Source organism: Carcharhinus amblyrhynchos, chromosome 6, assembly GCF_965287045.1.
Source record: "Carcharhinus amblyrhynchos chromosome 6, sCarAmb.v2.hapA, whole genome shotgun sequence".
NCBI classification, from domain to species: Eukaryota; Metazoa; Chordata; class Chondrichthyes; order Carcharhiniformes; family Carcharhinidae; genus Carcharhinus; species Carcharhinus amblyrhynchos.
The window spans coordinates 59,434,807-59,452,523 of record NC_137329.1 but is presented as its reverse complement, the minus strand read 5'-3'; the positions used below and the strand labels follow the sequence as shown (position 1 = coordinate 59,452,523).

General features: G+C 42.2%; 1 protein-coding gene across 2 annotated transcripts in view; it reads left to right on the top strand.

The window, feature by feature from the left end:
* pdhx (pyruvate dehydrogenase complex component X) overlaps positions 1-17,717 on the top strand; it is a 234,416-nt gene that overhangs the window by 77,342 nt on the left and 139,357 nt on the right. For both annotated transcript variants that reach the window (XM_080190532.1, XM_080190534.1), the window contains exons 4-5: positions 8,031-8,230; positions 8,568-8,666. In XM_080190532.1, coding sequence (XP_080046658.1) covers positions 8,031-8,230; positions 8,568-8,666 — 299 coding nt within the window. The remainder of the gene's footprint in view (positions 1-8,030; positions 8,231-8,567; positions 8,667-17,717) is intronic.

Below are 17,717 nucleotides of genomic sequence, written 5' to 3'. Positions count from 1 at the left end.
TGGGTTTCCTCCCATTTTCCAAAGATGTGCTGGTTAAGTGGATTGGCTATGCTAAATTACCTATTAGTGTCCCAAGATGGGTAGGTTAGATGGATTAACAATGGGAAATGTGTAGGGTATGGCGTAGAGGGCCAGGGTAAGATGCTCTGTCAGAGAGTTGGTGCAGACGCAATGGGCTGAATGTCTTCTTCCGCGCTGTCAGGATTCAATGAAAACACCAGGAATTCAGAAGAAACATCTTCATCGAGAGCAGTTACAATGTGGTACTCACTACAACAGTCATTTAGGTGAATAGTATAGATGCATTTTAGGAAAAGCGGAATAAGTCTACCAGGGAAAAAAGAATAAAAGATGTGCTAGTAGGGTTAGATGAGTCAAGGTGGGAGGGGGCTCATGTGGAGCATAAGAATGTATGGTGTTGTCATGAATTTTATTCTCGCACCTCATCATTGATGGTTTTATCGGGGTGGCTGAACTAACTCCTGAAATGCAGGAGGCCATAATTCATCTTATTGACTTTAAACCTCTCCTGTGACAACCTTCAGTGAGAATGAGAAGTCACTGTGGGAGCAATTATACCGACTGACTTGCTGAATGCAAGCAATGCATGCAATGATATGTGCATGCATTACTTGTCAGTGCCATCTCATTGTGGAGGATTGATAGTGGTTAGCTGTAAAGTGGCCATCTTAATGAACCCTGGTAGATGAACACTGACCAATGCTAAAAGAAAAAATGTATAAAAACCATGAGAACAGAAAACATTGGAAATGTACAGATTTGGTTATTCTGCCTGACACCCCCAAGTGAAGAGAGTGGTACAATGTAAAGTATGGAGTATGTGGAAAATGGCCCAATCTATTTCTCGCCGGCAATTTCACCAGTTTTTCACCTTTGCCTTCATTAACCTTTTTTTTTCAGACGTGGACTGGCTTTTTTTGTTTATCTTGCATTTATAAAATCTAAAAGATTCAGCACAAGGTCGGGTGAAGAGGGCTGCACAGTTTTATTTCCAAAGAGCCAATCAATCAAATTTAAACCCCTCAACCTGACTTATCTCCCTGACTGCCCCCCCCTCCCCCACTGCCCTCCTGATCGGACCGTAATACTTCCTGACCTGACTACCTCCTGACTGCCCCCCCCGAATCCAATTACCCATTGACTGCTCTGTGACCTGACATTAATACCCACCCCCTGACCTGACTACCCTTGACTGTTCCCCAATTCTGATCCTAATAACTCACTTACTTGACTGCTGCTGACTTAACCTGTCTGCCCCTACCCCGACCTGTTTTACTCCTGACTACCTGATTACCCCGCTGACCTGACCACACAGCCAACACCCCCCACGCTAACCAACAATTCCCTTCCCCACCCGCCAATCTCACCTAGGTACACAGTGATTCAGTCACATGTACACTTACTGGTGCACTCACCCACTTGACTGCTGTAAAAAAAAGGGGAGTTGTCCTCTCCTCCTCCTGCCCACCCCTGCTGGCAATCCCCACCCTTAGGTTAGAAACGCTGAGCTGCCCATTTCTGTACCAATCGGAGTTTGGGAAAAATGGGCAATACGATCCAGTCGGGACCATATTCGTGGGCAGCCACTAACTGGAAACTTTGGGCCAATATCTTCTTGTTCTTTGTAATCATAGAGGCACCTCAGGTGTCACTTTTGTGAAAAACATGCCTAAAGTTCCACTTCATAACTGTGACCCTTCATTCTTCGTTTTTTCAATCTTATGGTGATTGTTGCTATTTAGTTATTATCATGCAATGTTTGTTTATATTTTGAAGATTTCTTCATTTATTTTCTGTTACCGATCTATTTTTTAAAAATCTTGTCATAATCTTGAGGCAGATAGGGGAAGATGAGTTAATATAGTGCTGTTCATTTACTAGGTTCAAACTTGTCAGCCTTCCACATAATCTAATCAAGCATTAAAAACATAATAAAAGTGTGTAATGCAGAAGCCACTTATCCCATTGATTTGGCTCATGCAGCAGTAGGGATAATCGATTCACTCTGACCTTCCACAATATTAACTTAATTACAGGGCAGGATAACCACAGTTGAAAATCTTGAAACCTCACTTTCACTCCTGGAGACCATTGTGCCTCGAGAGACAGAAATCCTGTCATTGGAGCAATTGGTTTTAGAAACTTTATTAAGGAACACTGCAGAATGCAGAAAGAGTTAATAGTTACCTCAATTTCAGTGCTATCTTGTTGAGTCTGTTCTGTTCCATTCTGTTCTGTTCCATTCTGTTCAGTTCCATCCTTTTCCAACAAATGAGTCTGCTCTGATCCAGCACCAAGCCTGGCCTGTTCTGTTCTGTTCCAAACTTGTTCTCACAGTCAGTGGCTATACTATTTTTATACCTAATTAGGCAGAAAGCCATTGCGTTATTCCGTAAGTCCCGTACACAATGACTTATCTGCTTATACAAAACTAAGTTCCACAAAATTTGAACCAAGATGAGTCAGGGTAGCAGGCAGACTCAAATACTCATCCTCGCACTGCAGTATCAACAAAGTTACCACTTCACCCTAATTACGGAAACAGCTTTTTTGTGGGCTAAAAATAATTTGCACCATAGGCTAAGAAAAAAGCTAGAAATGTATCAATATGCTGGCCTTTGCAACAGAATTGGTGATTCTACAATAATCATCCATAATAGTGAAATGTTAAGGGAGGAGTGGAGACCTGTAAGTGCAGGAACCTAACTTATACCTTGTAGATGATAAGCTGTGGGGAGTCAGAAGATCACCTCACTGCAGAATATCCACCTGTTTAGTTGCTCTTGGAGCCATAGCGTTAATGTTACTGATCTTGTTTAATCTTGCATCACTTGTGACCCTTTGAGGTGTGGCTGGGTCTTGGAAATGGGGTTCTCATTGAAAATCAAGGGGAGGTGATTAAATTCTTCCCCATTGGAGATGGTCAATGCCTAGTATTGGTTGCTTGAGTGCTACTTGTCACCTGTCAGTGTAAACCTGGATATTGTCCAGGTCATGCTGTGTATGAGTATGAATTGCTTCATTATCTGAAGTGTTGCAAATGGAGCTGAGCACTCTGCAAGCATCATTGAATAGCACCTACCTGTGATGGCATAATTCAGATTGGTGAATTGAGCAAAGAGCCATGAACACCAACCCATCCTTTACATTACATGACAGTGTATTTCTTGTAGCAGCATAATACCCTATCTTTTGGTTTTCCCTATAGCCACCCAGTGGTGTTACAGGTTTCGTTGCTCTGGCAGATAGTAAATTGTCAAGAACATTTATGAAGACCTTTTATCAAGGATTGTACCATGCATTCCCAAATAACCTACTTTGTTTATGCCTGGATGATTGAAAAAAAATTGCAGGTGAATAGATGTTTCAGCAGCAACATTTAGATTGCACCATAGTAAAACATTTCTAGGTATTTCTCTTGAGCCATTAAACAAAATTTGACACTGAGCCACATAATGATATTAGGACAGGTGATGAAAAGCTTAGCCAATAAGGCTGGTTTCAAGGATTATCTTCCAGAAGGAGAGACAGAAAGAATTTGAGAAGGCATTGTAGCATTTAGAACTTGGACATCTGAAGGCATTTGTCATCAGTAGTGAGGTAAAAGAAATAAGGCTTGCAAAAGGCCAGAATTGGAGTAGCATAGTTCTTGGAATATTGTAGGGCTGGAGAGATTGGAACATAAGGATGAGAATTTTAAAGTTGAGATATTGCTAGGATACAGACAGCCATTGTAAAACAGCAAGCATTGGTGAATGAACATGATGTGAATTAGTTTAGGAATTCAGAGTTTCCAGATAAGCCTGTGTGTGCCAGTTATTAAATGCTGTCATATGGACATGCTTGGTGGAAGGAAGCAAGTGTGGCTTGCCAGCTGTTTATATATACTTGATAGACCATACTGCACAATGTTTTTTATGAAGCAATAATAATCTTCACCCTGATTAACATAGTTGCCTTTATCAGTATGCCTCATGAGTGAATTCAGTTGTTTCAAGGATTCTATTAAAATTATTTCATGGGATATGGGTGCCACTGGCTAGGCCAGCATTTATTATCCATCCCTAATTGCATTTGGGAAGGTGGTGATGTGCTGCAATCTCTGAGGTGTAGGTACACCAACAGTGTTGTTGAGGAGGGAGTTCCAGGATTTTGGCTCAGTGTCAGTGAAGGAACGGTGATATGTAAATCAGATATGGTTGGCATGGAGGGGAACTTCTAACTAGTGGGGTTGCTATGTGTCTGCTGCCCGTGCCCTTTTAGTGGTAGTGATTGTGGGTTTGGAATGTGTTGGAATGTGCTGTCAAAGGAGCCTTGGTGAGTGAAGCGAATTTAGACATTGTATTCCTTCACAGTCTGACCCCGTTCAGTATATTACAATTTTTTACTCCAGTGCTATCTAACACTCCCTTTGTGCACCTTGCTTCTATGTTCTAATGCTATATCTTGGTTCCGGACTGTATGTCAAATTAGTTTACGCCTTCAATATATTTGTGATCTGATTTCAGATTGGATATCTTAGGACAAGTAGTTGAGATAGCTACTTGCCAACGCCTAATGGGATGAAAAATGGTTACAGTAAAGATTATAGTTTTGAATCAGTATCCATCCATCATGAAAGATCAATTAGAAATTACTAAATTAATTTTCAATAAATTTGCAAATGTGAGCATGACTGCTTGCCTCAAAAATCTCAACTCTTTCAAAGAAAGGAACCTGCCACCCATACCTAGTTTGCCCTATGCACAGCTCCAGTACCACAATATGTGGCGTCTCGAATATCGTAGTAAGTTGCGTTCCTGTTTGGAGGAAAATCTATCCAACCACAATGTTATCAGGGCATCTAGGAATGAAAATAAATACATTGTTGCTAGCATCGCTTCTATCCTGAGATGCAATTACCTTGAGTAAGGCAAACATTAGGGAAAACCACATGCAAGACCAATTCTCCAAGTAAATAGCTGAACTGAACCATGCATCAGCAGAAATTTGAAAGACTGATGCAGCACTAACGGTGATCATTCAACCTATCTGACCTGTACATGCTCTTTGGAAATGTTATCTAATTAGTCCCACTCTCTTGATTTTCTTTTGGCAAGGTGTATACCAAATTCCAAATAGAAGATACCATCCATCTTCATTACCCGTGTCAACACATGTTAGTGATTTATTTCATGAATGCGGACATTGTTTAAAACTTAATGTTGATTTGGTTACATAGTTCATTAAATATTTCATGCACCAATGAATTATGCTAGGGATTGTCGTTTGAGTTTAGCCTGAATTGCTGAAAAACTCTTAATCAGCTTGCAATAAGTGACTGCAAAACCTTTTTTTTTGTTTTTAAAAATCTGTAGTTTGTGGAAATTTTTATCTAAAGCACATTAATTCTCTAGAAGGGCTAATGGAGATCAAGCTGTGCCCAAGATGGCAGAAATACACAGCTGATCCATTGGCATCTGGAAAGAGAAACATAAAATGTTGGAACCAAGTCTTTATTCATTTGCAAGCTTTTATTTACAGAAACACACACTGCATATCATGCACATTGAACAAAAAAAGGACCATTCTTCCAGCCTGTGCAATAGATGTATTATATACACATTATATACATATATGTCATATCTACAAATGAGTCTCCAATTCATACCTACTGCCAGAATATAATTAACACTCAATTGATTTACACTTAACATTAATGAATGGTCAAAACCCAAAACTTTAATCTATCCTTTTTCCTTTACTGCTTTTACCTCTGATTTCAAACATTAGAGGTATTTTACAATTAAGTATCACTACTTTTCCTGTGCTTTGTGGAACAGTGTCGGTGTGGAATTGTATGCAGCTTATTTCCCTCCCAATAGATAATGGGATTGTAGGAATAAAAGTACGCTATTTAGCCATTCAAGCTTCCTTCACTACTCATTGTGATCATGGCTGATCTGTGAGCTATTTGCTTTTGCCTGACATCTCTTGATATATTTTAACAAAAATCCTTCAATTTCAGTTCTAACAGTAACAATTGATCTAACACCAATTGCTATTTGCTGCAGACAGCACAAACCTTTTGATGTGGATGTGTTTCCGATGCTTCGAGTGAATATATAATTAAACATGTTTTGAAATTCCTGCTTTGCATTTGTATTCAGACGTGGAAACTTTGTTCTCAGAAGCTTGATATGACAGGATAAAGGTTCCTTGGCAAGCTTACCCATTATTTTGCAGTTCCCTCTCCGAGTTTTGCAAGCCCTGTGCTATAGGTCATGAATGCGGTTGTTGTTCAATGGATGCGATTTGGAAATGTCAAGGCAAATGGTGAATAACAGCTCTCACAGCAGAGTGAGAGCTGGGGCAGCTGCAGGAGGGCTTTTATTGAAAATGAGGGACGCACATTAGGACCAGCAATTCTTCAAAGAAATACATCGTTAATTTTTTTTGGCAGGTGCCAAGGACTGAGAGTTCTGTGCCTGTCATTTAACTCACTCATGTCCTTAGCCATATAGCCAGCCAGTCATAGGTAGTGTATCTCATCCAGCAGCCAACCTGTAACTGAGGAAGGCACAAGCTCCCCAGGTTGTGGGAGCAGCAGCAGTGTAATTGCTGCCAAGGATGAAAACTGGAGTAGAGGAGAGGCAACAAAACCAAGAGAACAGCTGGCAGGACTGGAGTAAACACAGTAACAAGTCTCACAACACCAGGTTAAAGTCCAACAGGTTTATTTGTTAGCTGTCAAATAAACCTGTTGGACTTTAACCTGCTGTTGTAAGACTTCTTACTGTGTCTACCCCAGTCCAACGCCAGCATCTCCACATCATGGAATCGAGGAAATCAGAGTCAGTTGATGCAGGACCTCCACCCAGAGTTGGAGACTGTAGTGCGGTACTGTAAAAGCAGAGTAGTTCTCGCCTTTCCTTCACTCCCACATCTCTACTCTGTTCTCCTGCCAGCTTTCCTGCTTCTGATCCTGTGGTAGGGGATGAAATTCTGTGATAACGTACAAATTCAACACTAATTTCTGCAGAAACATAGCCTCAAGTTTTTTAAAATTTATAAAAGACTTGCGAGAATTTGATGTGATGTATATATCAAATGGTTTCAGGTCAGTTTAAAGGACTGGTGTTAAAACATTCATTCACTGAGGGTGTGATTCTTGATTTAATCCATTTAAATAATAGTTATTGATTTCTCATTTCAAACTGCAAATTCCCACACGAACATGCACTTAATTTAGAGATTGTATAGATTACTGAAGCCTTTTAAATTTTTGAGTGGCTGCCTGATTGTTTCTCATTGATAAAAGCCTGGATTTTTTTGAAGGGCTTTATACTGATACTCGAATTGTAGCTGAACATGTAAGTCAAGGTTTCACAAACTTTTCCAGCCACAAAACCTTTTTGACCTCCCTCAAGTACTGATGGCACTCAAGGAAATATTCTTATTGTGTTGAAGGGTTAAACCACAATAAAATGATTATTATTGTACAATAAGTGCAAACATACTTAATTTAAAAGTATTTTCTATTTCTTACATGTATATATTTATAATTAAAAAGCTCTCTTGCTCAACAAATACTTCCAAGCCTTAACTTATTGTAATTTTAATGGAATGAGTGATGCTGTTCCTTTGCTCACAAATTCATTTAATACTGGGAGTGCTGCTGGAGAGCCGGACTCTCACTTCAAACATGAATGTTCGCACGCAGACACACGCCCAAAACAGCACACACGCTCACCTCACTCCCACACTCCCTATCCCACACACGCATGCATTCACTTCTCTCACACATATGCATATGCACTCACCTCTCATGCACATATGTGCAACACACACACTCTCTCACATACACATACCCCCATCTCTTGCCTGCACGTATACACACACACACACACACACACACACACACACACACACACACACAGATACCATATTAGATATGAGGGCTTCAGCCCACGCCATATTAGACATGAAACTTCAGCTCATATTAAACATTTTGATTTATGTGTTCGCAGGTGGAAGAAGGCACCAAAGATGTAATTTTGGGTTCCTTAATTGCTTTGATAGTGGCAGAAGGTGAGGACTGGAAACAGGTAGAAATTCCTGTTCATACTAGTCCTCCATCACTCTCTCAGACTGTATCTGCGCCAATGGAAGTAGTGGCACCTCAGGCACCTGTCCCGAGCAATGTACAGCATGTACCCAGCAAAAGAGAGTAAGTATGCAGCAACTGACACTATTCCCTTTTATATACCTTATGGAATACATTAATGGAGATCTACTGAAAGCTGAATAAAATTATTTTCTGTTCCGTTGATTTTTGAGATTTTTATAAAATGACTTGTATTGAATCTTTCACAACCTCAAATATATATGTGATAATGGCCAGTGAGTGTTTTTATACTGTTATGGTTAATTGGCCAAGATGATGGGGCAAACTCTTCTTCAAAATTGTGCTGAGCTTAACATCTCATTCTAAAGGTGGTACATTTGACAGTGCAACACTCAGTCAATATGGAATATCTGACCTTTTCTTCTGTTTCTCTTAATAGAATCCGTTTAAGCCCAGCTGCTCGCCAGATCCTGGAAACACATGGACTTGACCCAAGCAGATTTGCCCCCACTGGACCACGGGGAATCTTCACAAAAGAGTAAGTAGAAATATAATAACCGTGGTTTGGAAAACTGTTCAATTTAAGGTGGGTGCTGTCAGGGTTTGATAAGTTGGCCATGCCAGATGCAAACAACTGGCAAGCCCATGTGGACGTACATTGTGCTGATGAATAGAGGGAAATGTTTGAACGTGTTACAACACTGCATTGCGATTTTAGATAAATGAAAGCTATAATCAGATAACATTGTGCTAAGAAATGCTTGCCAGTGAATGGGACTGCTTAAGAAGTAACATCAAGAAAGTGTTGAACTTTGAACCAAAATAGTAATTTCATGATATTTTCACAAGGAAACTGAGTTAGGGAAAAGAAAATGAGTTGCAAAGGGAATTTGAAAGTAAAAAAGTATTACAAGTCAGGATGGATACTTCAAGGTGTTCTATGAAGCTTACCTGACCTGTAATGTTTTATGTTGAATTTGGCTAGGATAAGCATAAGAGGTTTCCCTTCAGGCGTGAATCAGCTAACCCATGAGGAGCTCTTATCAAAAATAAAGTTTAATTAAAAATATTGTTGACATGTACAGTAAGACAGTTAGAAAGAATTTTTAACAATTACAAACAAGAAACACAACAACCATGATAATGTATAACTCTTAAGGAATACCTCCAATGTGTTCCAACCAAAGCCAACATCCAAAAGACAAAGCTCTCCAAATAAACACAATACAGCATAGGTTAATGCCCACTTGTTACCGGAATCTAGCCTCCTAAGTTGAACGCTGAAAGTCCGTCAAGAAACTCAGAGGAGATTGTAGTTGAATCTGTTTCCCAAAACACAGCTTCTTTAAGGCAGGGTGGCAATAAGCCGCCCCTTCAGCTAACTGATAATAGTTTCAGAACCAAACAAAGAGAAGGACAGAGAGAGAGAGAGAGACTGCTTCTTAGCTTACTGCTAAACTGTTTCCAACACACTAAGCAAAACAAAACTGAAAGCCCAAAGGAAAAAACTCCTATCACCTGACTGCCACAAACAAAACTGAAAGCCCTATTACCTGACTGCCATAGCTTAGCTCCACCCCAATGACATCACTGAAGCTGTAAGCTGCATGATTTTTTAAAAAAAACTTTTCTTAAAGGTACACTCACAAGACAAAAGTAAAATTAATTGGAATTATGAAGTAAAAAATAAAACAAAAAGGTAGACAATTCTTAATTAGTAAGAGTTTGAAAGCTACGCTGAGCAGGCAGGAAAGTCAAGTTGAGCCCAAGATGAGATAAGCCGTGAATAACTTTTTTGTTTCGGTCTTCACGGAGGAAGACGTGAATAATTTGCCAGGTGTTAGCGATGGAAAGGTGGTAGGACTGGAGGGTCTCAATGACATTATTGTTACTAGAGAGGCGGTGCTCGACAGACTGGAGGGACTGATTGTGGACAAGTCCCCAGGACCAGATGGAATGCATCCGAGGGTTCTGAAAGAAATGGTGGAGGTGATAGTGGATGCCTTGGTAGTTATTTTCCAAACGTCGCTGGATTCTGGGGAAGTGCCGGAAGATTGGAAAACGGCTAACGTTACACCGTTGTTTAAGAAGGGTGGCAGGCAAAAGGCAGGGAATATAGGCCGGTTAGTTTAACGTCTGTTGTAGGTGAAATGTTAGAATCCGTCATCAAGGAGGAAATAGCGAGGCATCTTGAGGGGAATTGCTTGATAGAGCAGACGCAGCACGGTTTCGTTAAGGGGAAGTCGTGTCTGACAAATTTATTGGAGTTCTATGAGGATGTGTCTAGGGCGGTGGATAGAGGAGAGCCGGTGGATGTGGTCTTTCTTGATTTTCAGAAGGCATTTGACAAGGTACCTCACAAGAGGTTATTGCAGAAGGTAAGGGGGCATGGAGTTGGGGGTAGGGTGTTAGCGTGGATAGAGGATTGGTTGTCAAATAGAAGGCAGAGAGTGGGGGTTAATGGGTGCTATTCGGATTGGCGGTTGGTGACTAGTGGAGTGCCCCAGGGGTCGGTGCTGGGGCCTTAGCTATTTACCATTTATATAGATGATCTGGAGGAGGGAACCGAGTGTATGGTGTTGAAATTTGCTGATGACACCAAGATTGGTGGAATGGCAAATTGCACGGAGGGTGTGGAGAGTCTGCAGAAGGATCTAGATAGGCTGGGCGAATGGGCCAGGAACTGGCAAATGGAATTTAATGTTGGCAAGTGCGAGGTGGTCCACTTTGGTAGGAATAATGGTAGGAAGGACTATTACTTACGTGGCGAAAAACTGCAGCAGGCGACGGTGCAGAGGGACCTCGGGGTCCTTGTGCATGAGTCGCAAAAACCCAGCCTGCAGGTGCAGCAGGTGGTCAGGAAGGCTAATGGGATGCTGGCCTTCATAGCGAGGGGGATTGAATATAAAAGTAGGGAGGTCTTGCTGCAGCTGTATAGGGCATTGGTGAGGCCACAGCTGGAGTACTGTGTGCAGTTTTGGTCGCCGTACTTCCCAAGGATATTTTGGCCTTGGAGGGAGTGCAGAGGAGGTTTACTAGGCTGATACCGGAGTTGAAGGAGTTGAGCTATGAGGAGAGGCTGAATAAACTAGGCTTGTACTCGTTAGAGTTCAGAAGGATGAGGGGAGATCTCATTGAGACATATAAGATGATGAATGGGATGGATAGGATAGACGTGGAGAGACTCTTCCTGCTCAGAAAGGACAGTAGGACTAGGGGACACAGCCTCAAGATAAAGGGGCGGGGGCGGTTTAGAACGGAGTTGAGGAGGAACTTCTTCACTCAAAGGGTGGTGGATCTCTGGAATTCTCTGCCCATTGAGGTGGTGGAGGCTGCCTCACTAAATATTTTTAAGACGTGGGTTGATGGGTTTTTGATAAGCGAGGGTATTAAGGGTTATGGGGAGAGGGTGGGAAAGTGGAACTGAGCAGCGACAGATCAGCCATGATCTTATTGAATGGCGGGGCCGGCTCGAAGGGCTAGATGGCCTACTCCTGCTCCTATTACTTATGTTCTTATGTTGTGTTATGTGATTGTAGAAATGGTAGAACAAGCTTGAAGGGCTGAATTTGCCTACCCTTGCTCCTAGTTCTTATGTCTGCTGCTGTGCTTCAGAAGCAGTATAGTGCCAGAGCTAAGGCCTGATCTATTTTAGGAGTCAGGAAGGAAGGTGAGCCAATTACCAAAGCCCAAACCACTGAACAAAGAATCAAAAACTGAATTACTGCAGGGGCACGGAAACCAGCTGGGCACGTGGCTAGAGACCTGAGGGAAGACGTGAGCTGCCCAAGGCCAGGCAGAAGAAAAAAATTGAAGGAAATTTCAGAAGGAATGAAGAGGCCAGAATCCAGAGCAGGAGGTAAAGACAGCCAGAAAGAAAAGAGGAAACCCTTGCCAAAGAGGGTGAAGTGGAGCCCAAAATGGGCTTACAAGACTTGAACGGAGAGCAATACATTCACAAAATATAATTAATATATGATTAAATCTCTTTGGAAGAAATATTTACCTGTCAGCAGAGCAGGAAAATAAGATGATGCATGGATTGACAGGCAGAATCACAGAATTGTTACAGTGCAGAAACAGGCCATTTGATCCATTGTTTTCACTAGCTCACCAAATGAGCATTATGGCTTAGTGCCATTCCCTTGTCTTTTCTCTACTGTATCTATTCACTTAATCACCTAATGCCCTCTTGAATGTATTGATTAATCCTGCCTCCTCCACACTTCCAGAGCGTGTATTCCATACTCAAACCACTCTCTGGGGGCAATTTTCCAGCCATGTTGTGCTCAGAACAGATTGTGTTGGAGCTAAGCAGGATTGGAGAATCACAGGGAGCGGGATGGTGGAGGTTTAAGGCTGTTTAGCACCGCTGAGAACCCCTTTTGGATTTTGCCAGCCCCTGTGCCCGAATGTAACTTAGCTCCTGCCCAGTGAAGGTTTAGCATTTTTAAATTTCATGTCATGTGAGTAGTGTCTTCAGATGGATAGAAAGCTGGTTAGCAGACAGGAGGCAAACAGTTGAAATAAATGGGTATTTGATTGGCAGGCAGCGAATAGTGGGGAACCTCAGGAACTGCTAGGACCCAACAATTCACATTATGTATTAATGATTTGTATGAGGAAACTAAATGTATTATCTCCAAATCTGCAGATGATATAAAGTTGGGTGAAAGGAGGAGCTGTGAGGAGGATGCAGAGATGCTTCAACGTAATTTGGACAGGCTGAGTGAGTGGGAGTGTGCTTGGCAGATGCAGTATGATGTGGATAAATGTGAGGTTATCCACTTCAATAGCAAAAATAGGATGGCAGACTATTATTTGAATGGGTGTAAATTGAGAGGTGTGATGGAGTAAAATCAAAATTAAAGGATACAAGATGGTTACCTGACACAAAATGGACTCTTGGGAAAAGACATTAAGATGTGCTGACTTGGGCACAGGCATTGCACAAAGAGTTAAGCCTGTTAGTGTCTAAATTACTGCAGGAAATAGATCGGACCTTGAAGCACCTTAGCTTGAGATAAAGCAGAGCCAAAACAATAAGTTTCAGTAACGAGATCAGCCATTGATGGGGGACATAAATGCATAAATATATCTACTCTATGTACAATGATGTGACAACTGCCAATGTTCCTCTACTCTATGTATAACAATGTGCTAATTGTCAATGTCTGTACTTGTCTATTATTTGTAAATGTATAAAACTGCCATAGTATAGTTGAAAAGGTGATTGCGTGCACTGCGGAGAGCCCAGCGCTTCTCCCAAAGCTTTGTCCAATAAAATTGCATGTTGAATCTTAGCTCTGACTCCGAGTGGTGATTTTCCCACAACACATTGCCGTAGTTGCGCAGGATCTCACCTGGTGAATTGGTCGGTTGGCCTCGATCAACAAACTGGAGTAGAGATTATTGAATCTGTGGGAGTCAGACTGAGCCAACAATGCAGTTAAAAATGGGTGAAAATTCGGAGAATTTATGGTACTATTGGATAGATACAGGAATTGATTGTTACTTGTGTTGATCGACTAAGGACAAGAAAGTACCTGTCTCAAATGCGTAGCCTTAGACTGGCTGTTATGAAGGGAAATCCCCCATGTGAAGGTCAAGACCCTGAAGTGGGTGTAGGGGCACCAAGGCACTTAGGATCATGAAGCCCAAGTAATAAAGGTCATTTAGCATCAAACGTTCTAGTGGCGAACAAATGCAGAGTTTGCCACCTGTTTGCATAAAAGTTTGTGTAGTTTGAGCACTTCTCTGTCACGTTTTAAAGCAGTGCAGTAAGGAGTTGATCACTCTGACTTAGAGCCGGACTCCAGTGAAAGAAACGTGTCGCCAAGGACGTAATCGTGGTCGTGAGTATAAATAGAAACGCTAATGGGGGAGAAAATACATTGCTAAGGAAGTAATTGTGGCCAGGGTAGTGAATATAAGTAGAAACCCTAACAGTAGAGAAAACACGTTGCTAAGGATGTAATCATGGTCGGGGGTGTAGAAGTCTGCAGGATGGCAGAGATAGAAACTAAGTGGGGACCTGCGGGTTCTCCTATTGATAAATATATTACAGACAGACGTGCTGATTAAGAAGATGCAAAGGGATGGCTGGGATGTTTCTCAGACCTTAGAACAACAGCGAAAGTGGGTAGATGGGGAAAAGAGAGACAAAACAGAAAAGGCATCAATTAGCTAGAACGAGTAGTCACTTCCATTAAGAAGTGGAACAAAGATGAGGATAAGATTAAAAAATTAAAATCCAGAGTAAGGGAGTTGGAGAAAAGGAATCGAGTATTAGAGGAGAATCAATGGGGAGGGAAAATTGTTCCTCTGTCCCCTTATGAGTCCACACAACAGGGACCAACCTGAGAAAGGGGAAGTGCTAGAACACAACTTGGCACCCAGTAACCCGAGGGGGAACGGACATGCAGCCAGCAACAAATTACAAACCGTTCACCCTGAGCGAAAGATAATGGTAAACTACAACCTAGAAGCGCCAGTACGAAGTTTTGGGAAGAATTAGATACGGGTTTGGGTAGGACGCCGACTGCACTTAAGGGATATACACCAATTGGTTAGGGACATGTCCAGTAGATAAATGGGGGCAGGTAGCTGGAGGGCCTGTCGTTCTCCCAGCACAAGACGCATGTGGTAGCCCTAACAGCAGAAATAGATGTCCAGCAGGCACCTTTCACCCTGTTTAAGAAGTCCAGAGAGTTTTAGGAAATGCTTCTACTAAATGTAGCAGAATCAAAACAACCAAGCAACAAAAGGGGGAAGGAGCTTCTGAATACGGGGAACGGTTGTTCCAAGTGTACCAGGAATGCTCAGGGCAGGGAAACCCAGGCTGTGGGGATGGAGCCTTTCTTCAGGCTATCAAGGATGGGCTCTCCAGTGCTCACCAAACAATCCTAAAGATGGGAGTGATCATGTCCCAGGATTATGATGAACTAGTGAAATGGGCTAGTGGCATACACGGGGTGGAGGGGGGGGAGGACAAATCTCAGATGAGGATAAGACAGGAAAGAGTAGCCACCTATGGTAGCAGGAGCAGAACCAAGCCCAAACTGACCTGCCACAATTGTGGCCGACAAGGGCACTTTGCAAAGGATTGTTGGGTCCCAAGGAAAGGAAACAAATTTGGAAACAGTGGGAGACATTATAATTACTGTAATAAAAATGGACACATGGAAGCAATATGTTGGGATAAACATGGGAGACCCCCGTTCCGATCCATGTCCACAGCAGAATCGGAGGAACCAAGGAACCTCTAAGGTCAGCAAGACTGACAGCCTGCAGTCCCCGTTCACAAGGGTAAGAAGGAAGAAAGGATCTATGTGTCTGCATTGGTAGGAGGCAGGCAGTATGAGATGCTAGTAGACACAGGAGCATCTATATCTGTCACCGACCTTCTCTTACCCACTACAAGTAGGATGATTTATCTAACAGGGATAAGAGGGAACAAAACACCCACCTACCTAAGGAGACCACGTTAGTAGAAATAAATAATTTGTATATACCGATGAGATTCTATGCATGTAAAAATAATGAAGGTACAATAATGGGAAATGATTTAATGAAGAAGTATGAGATTTTGATTGACTGACTATGGGAAGGGAGAATTAATCTGATCAAAACAGCACGGCCGGAAGACTGGAATAGGAAAACTCACAAGTCACCTTGAGACTATCAAGGTGGCCACAGCCACCATCAGAGATTGGTGACTAGAAACAGAGGGATTTGGAGCCATCTGTGCCTCCGTCCCCAGAGTATGGGCAGAAACGAAATTAGACACTGGCCTAACCAAAATTTACCCAGTAAAGGTGCCCGGACGGAGCACAAGGCCTGCCAACGATACCTGATAAAACCGGAAGCAAAGGCAGCTGTAGTAGAAACAGTTAAAGGGTTTGTGGAGAAAGGAATCCTGAGGGAAACTACGAGTACCACTAACTCCCCAGCCTGGCCAGTGAGCAAACCCGACGAAAGTTACAGGCTCATGATAGACTACACCGGCCTCAATAAAGTCATCCAAATTGCACCCCATTGTGGCAAGCCCCTCGACAATCCTGAATGGATTGACTCCGGAGCATAAAATCTTTACCATATTGGATATAGCCAATGGATTCTGGTCCCTATCAAGACAAATTCGCATTTACAGTGGGAGACAAACAGTACACTTGGACTTGCCTACCACAGAGATTCCACAGTAGCCCCGCTGTCTTCCATCGAGTAATGATTGACATCCTGAACAGGGTAGAACTACCAGAGAGTAGCACAATTCTACAATACGTGGATGATATATTAATAGCTTCAGAATCTAAATCAGGACATCAGGAAGCACTATACCTAGTATTGAATAAACTGAGAACAGCAGGGTTAAAGGGGAACCCCAGAAAGGCACAAATCGGGAAAACAAGTCCTGTACATAGGACCCTTAATATCACAAGGGCTTAAAGAAATCCAACAGACCGAAAGAAGGCAGCACAACAAATGCCATGGCCAGTCACCATAAGAGGAGTCAGGAAGGTGCTGGGACTGTTTAACTATAGCCGAAGTTTTATCCCGGAATTCGCAAAATTGGCAGAGCCTATACAGAGACTAGTTAAAGGGGGAAAGCCAGTTTAAACTCCGTAGAATGGGGACCTGAGCAAGAAGAGGCCTATAAAAAGTTAAAGGCAGAACTGATATTGGCCCCTGGACTGGTCTACAGATTCCAATAAAGATTTCCAATACACTGTAATAACGAAGAGGGGTTCTACTCTGCAGTAGTAAAGCAAGATCATGGCGATAAACGGAGACCCCTAGGTTACTATTCAACAGGAGAAGGGCCAGTAGTAATCAGATTGCCAAGCTGCCTTAGATTGCACTACCTGGGCCATAAAGGTTAGCGAACCGATAGTAACGACAGGGAACATAATTCTCCACACCAAGCACACATTGATGGAGATGCTAAATACAGGAAAGTTAAGGTCCATCTCAAACATGAGAAGGGCTAAATGGGAAGCCGTCTACCTACCTCCCAGCAAATCAGTTAGAATAGTAAAGGACACAGGAGATAACCCAGCAGAAAGAATTTTGAATACAGGAGAACCACATAACTCTGGAGACGTAGGTATGGATGTAGAAGAAGTTAGGATAAAGGATGTACCTTTAGCAACAGCTGAGGAGACCTTTTTTGTAGATGGCTCACGTAAATACGTAAAAAGATCGCCCCTGACAAGGTGGGCAGTAGTAATGACAGATTAGAAATGGTAAAGTCAGAAAGAATTGACAGCACTCACAAAGATACTAGAATTGTCTGAAGTAAAGACAGTAAACATATACACCTGTAGTAGGTACGCATTCAGGGTAATGCACCAATTATATGACAGCATGAGGTAGAGGGGGTTTGTCACCACGGGAGGAACTCCTATTAAACACCAACAAAGGATTGAGCATTAATCAAAGCCAGCAAAAAACCCCGAGAAGCAGCAGTATTAAAAATTAAAGCGCATCAGAAGGAACCAGAAAGGGACAACCCAGATTGATTAAATTACAAAGGGAACCAAGCTGCAGATAGCATTAGAGCAGGATGCAGTTGGTGAGCTGCCAATAG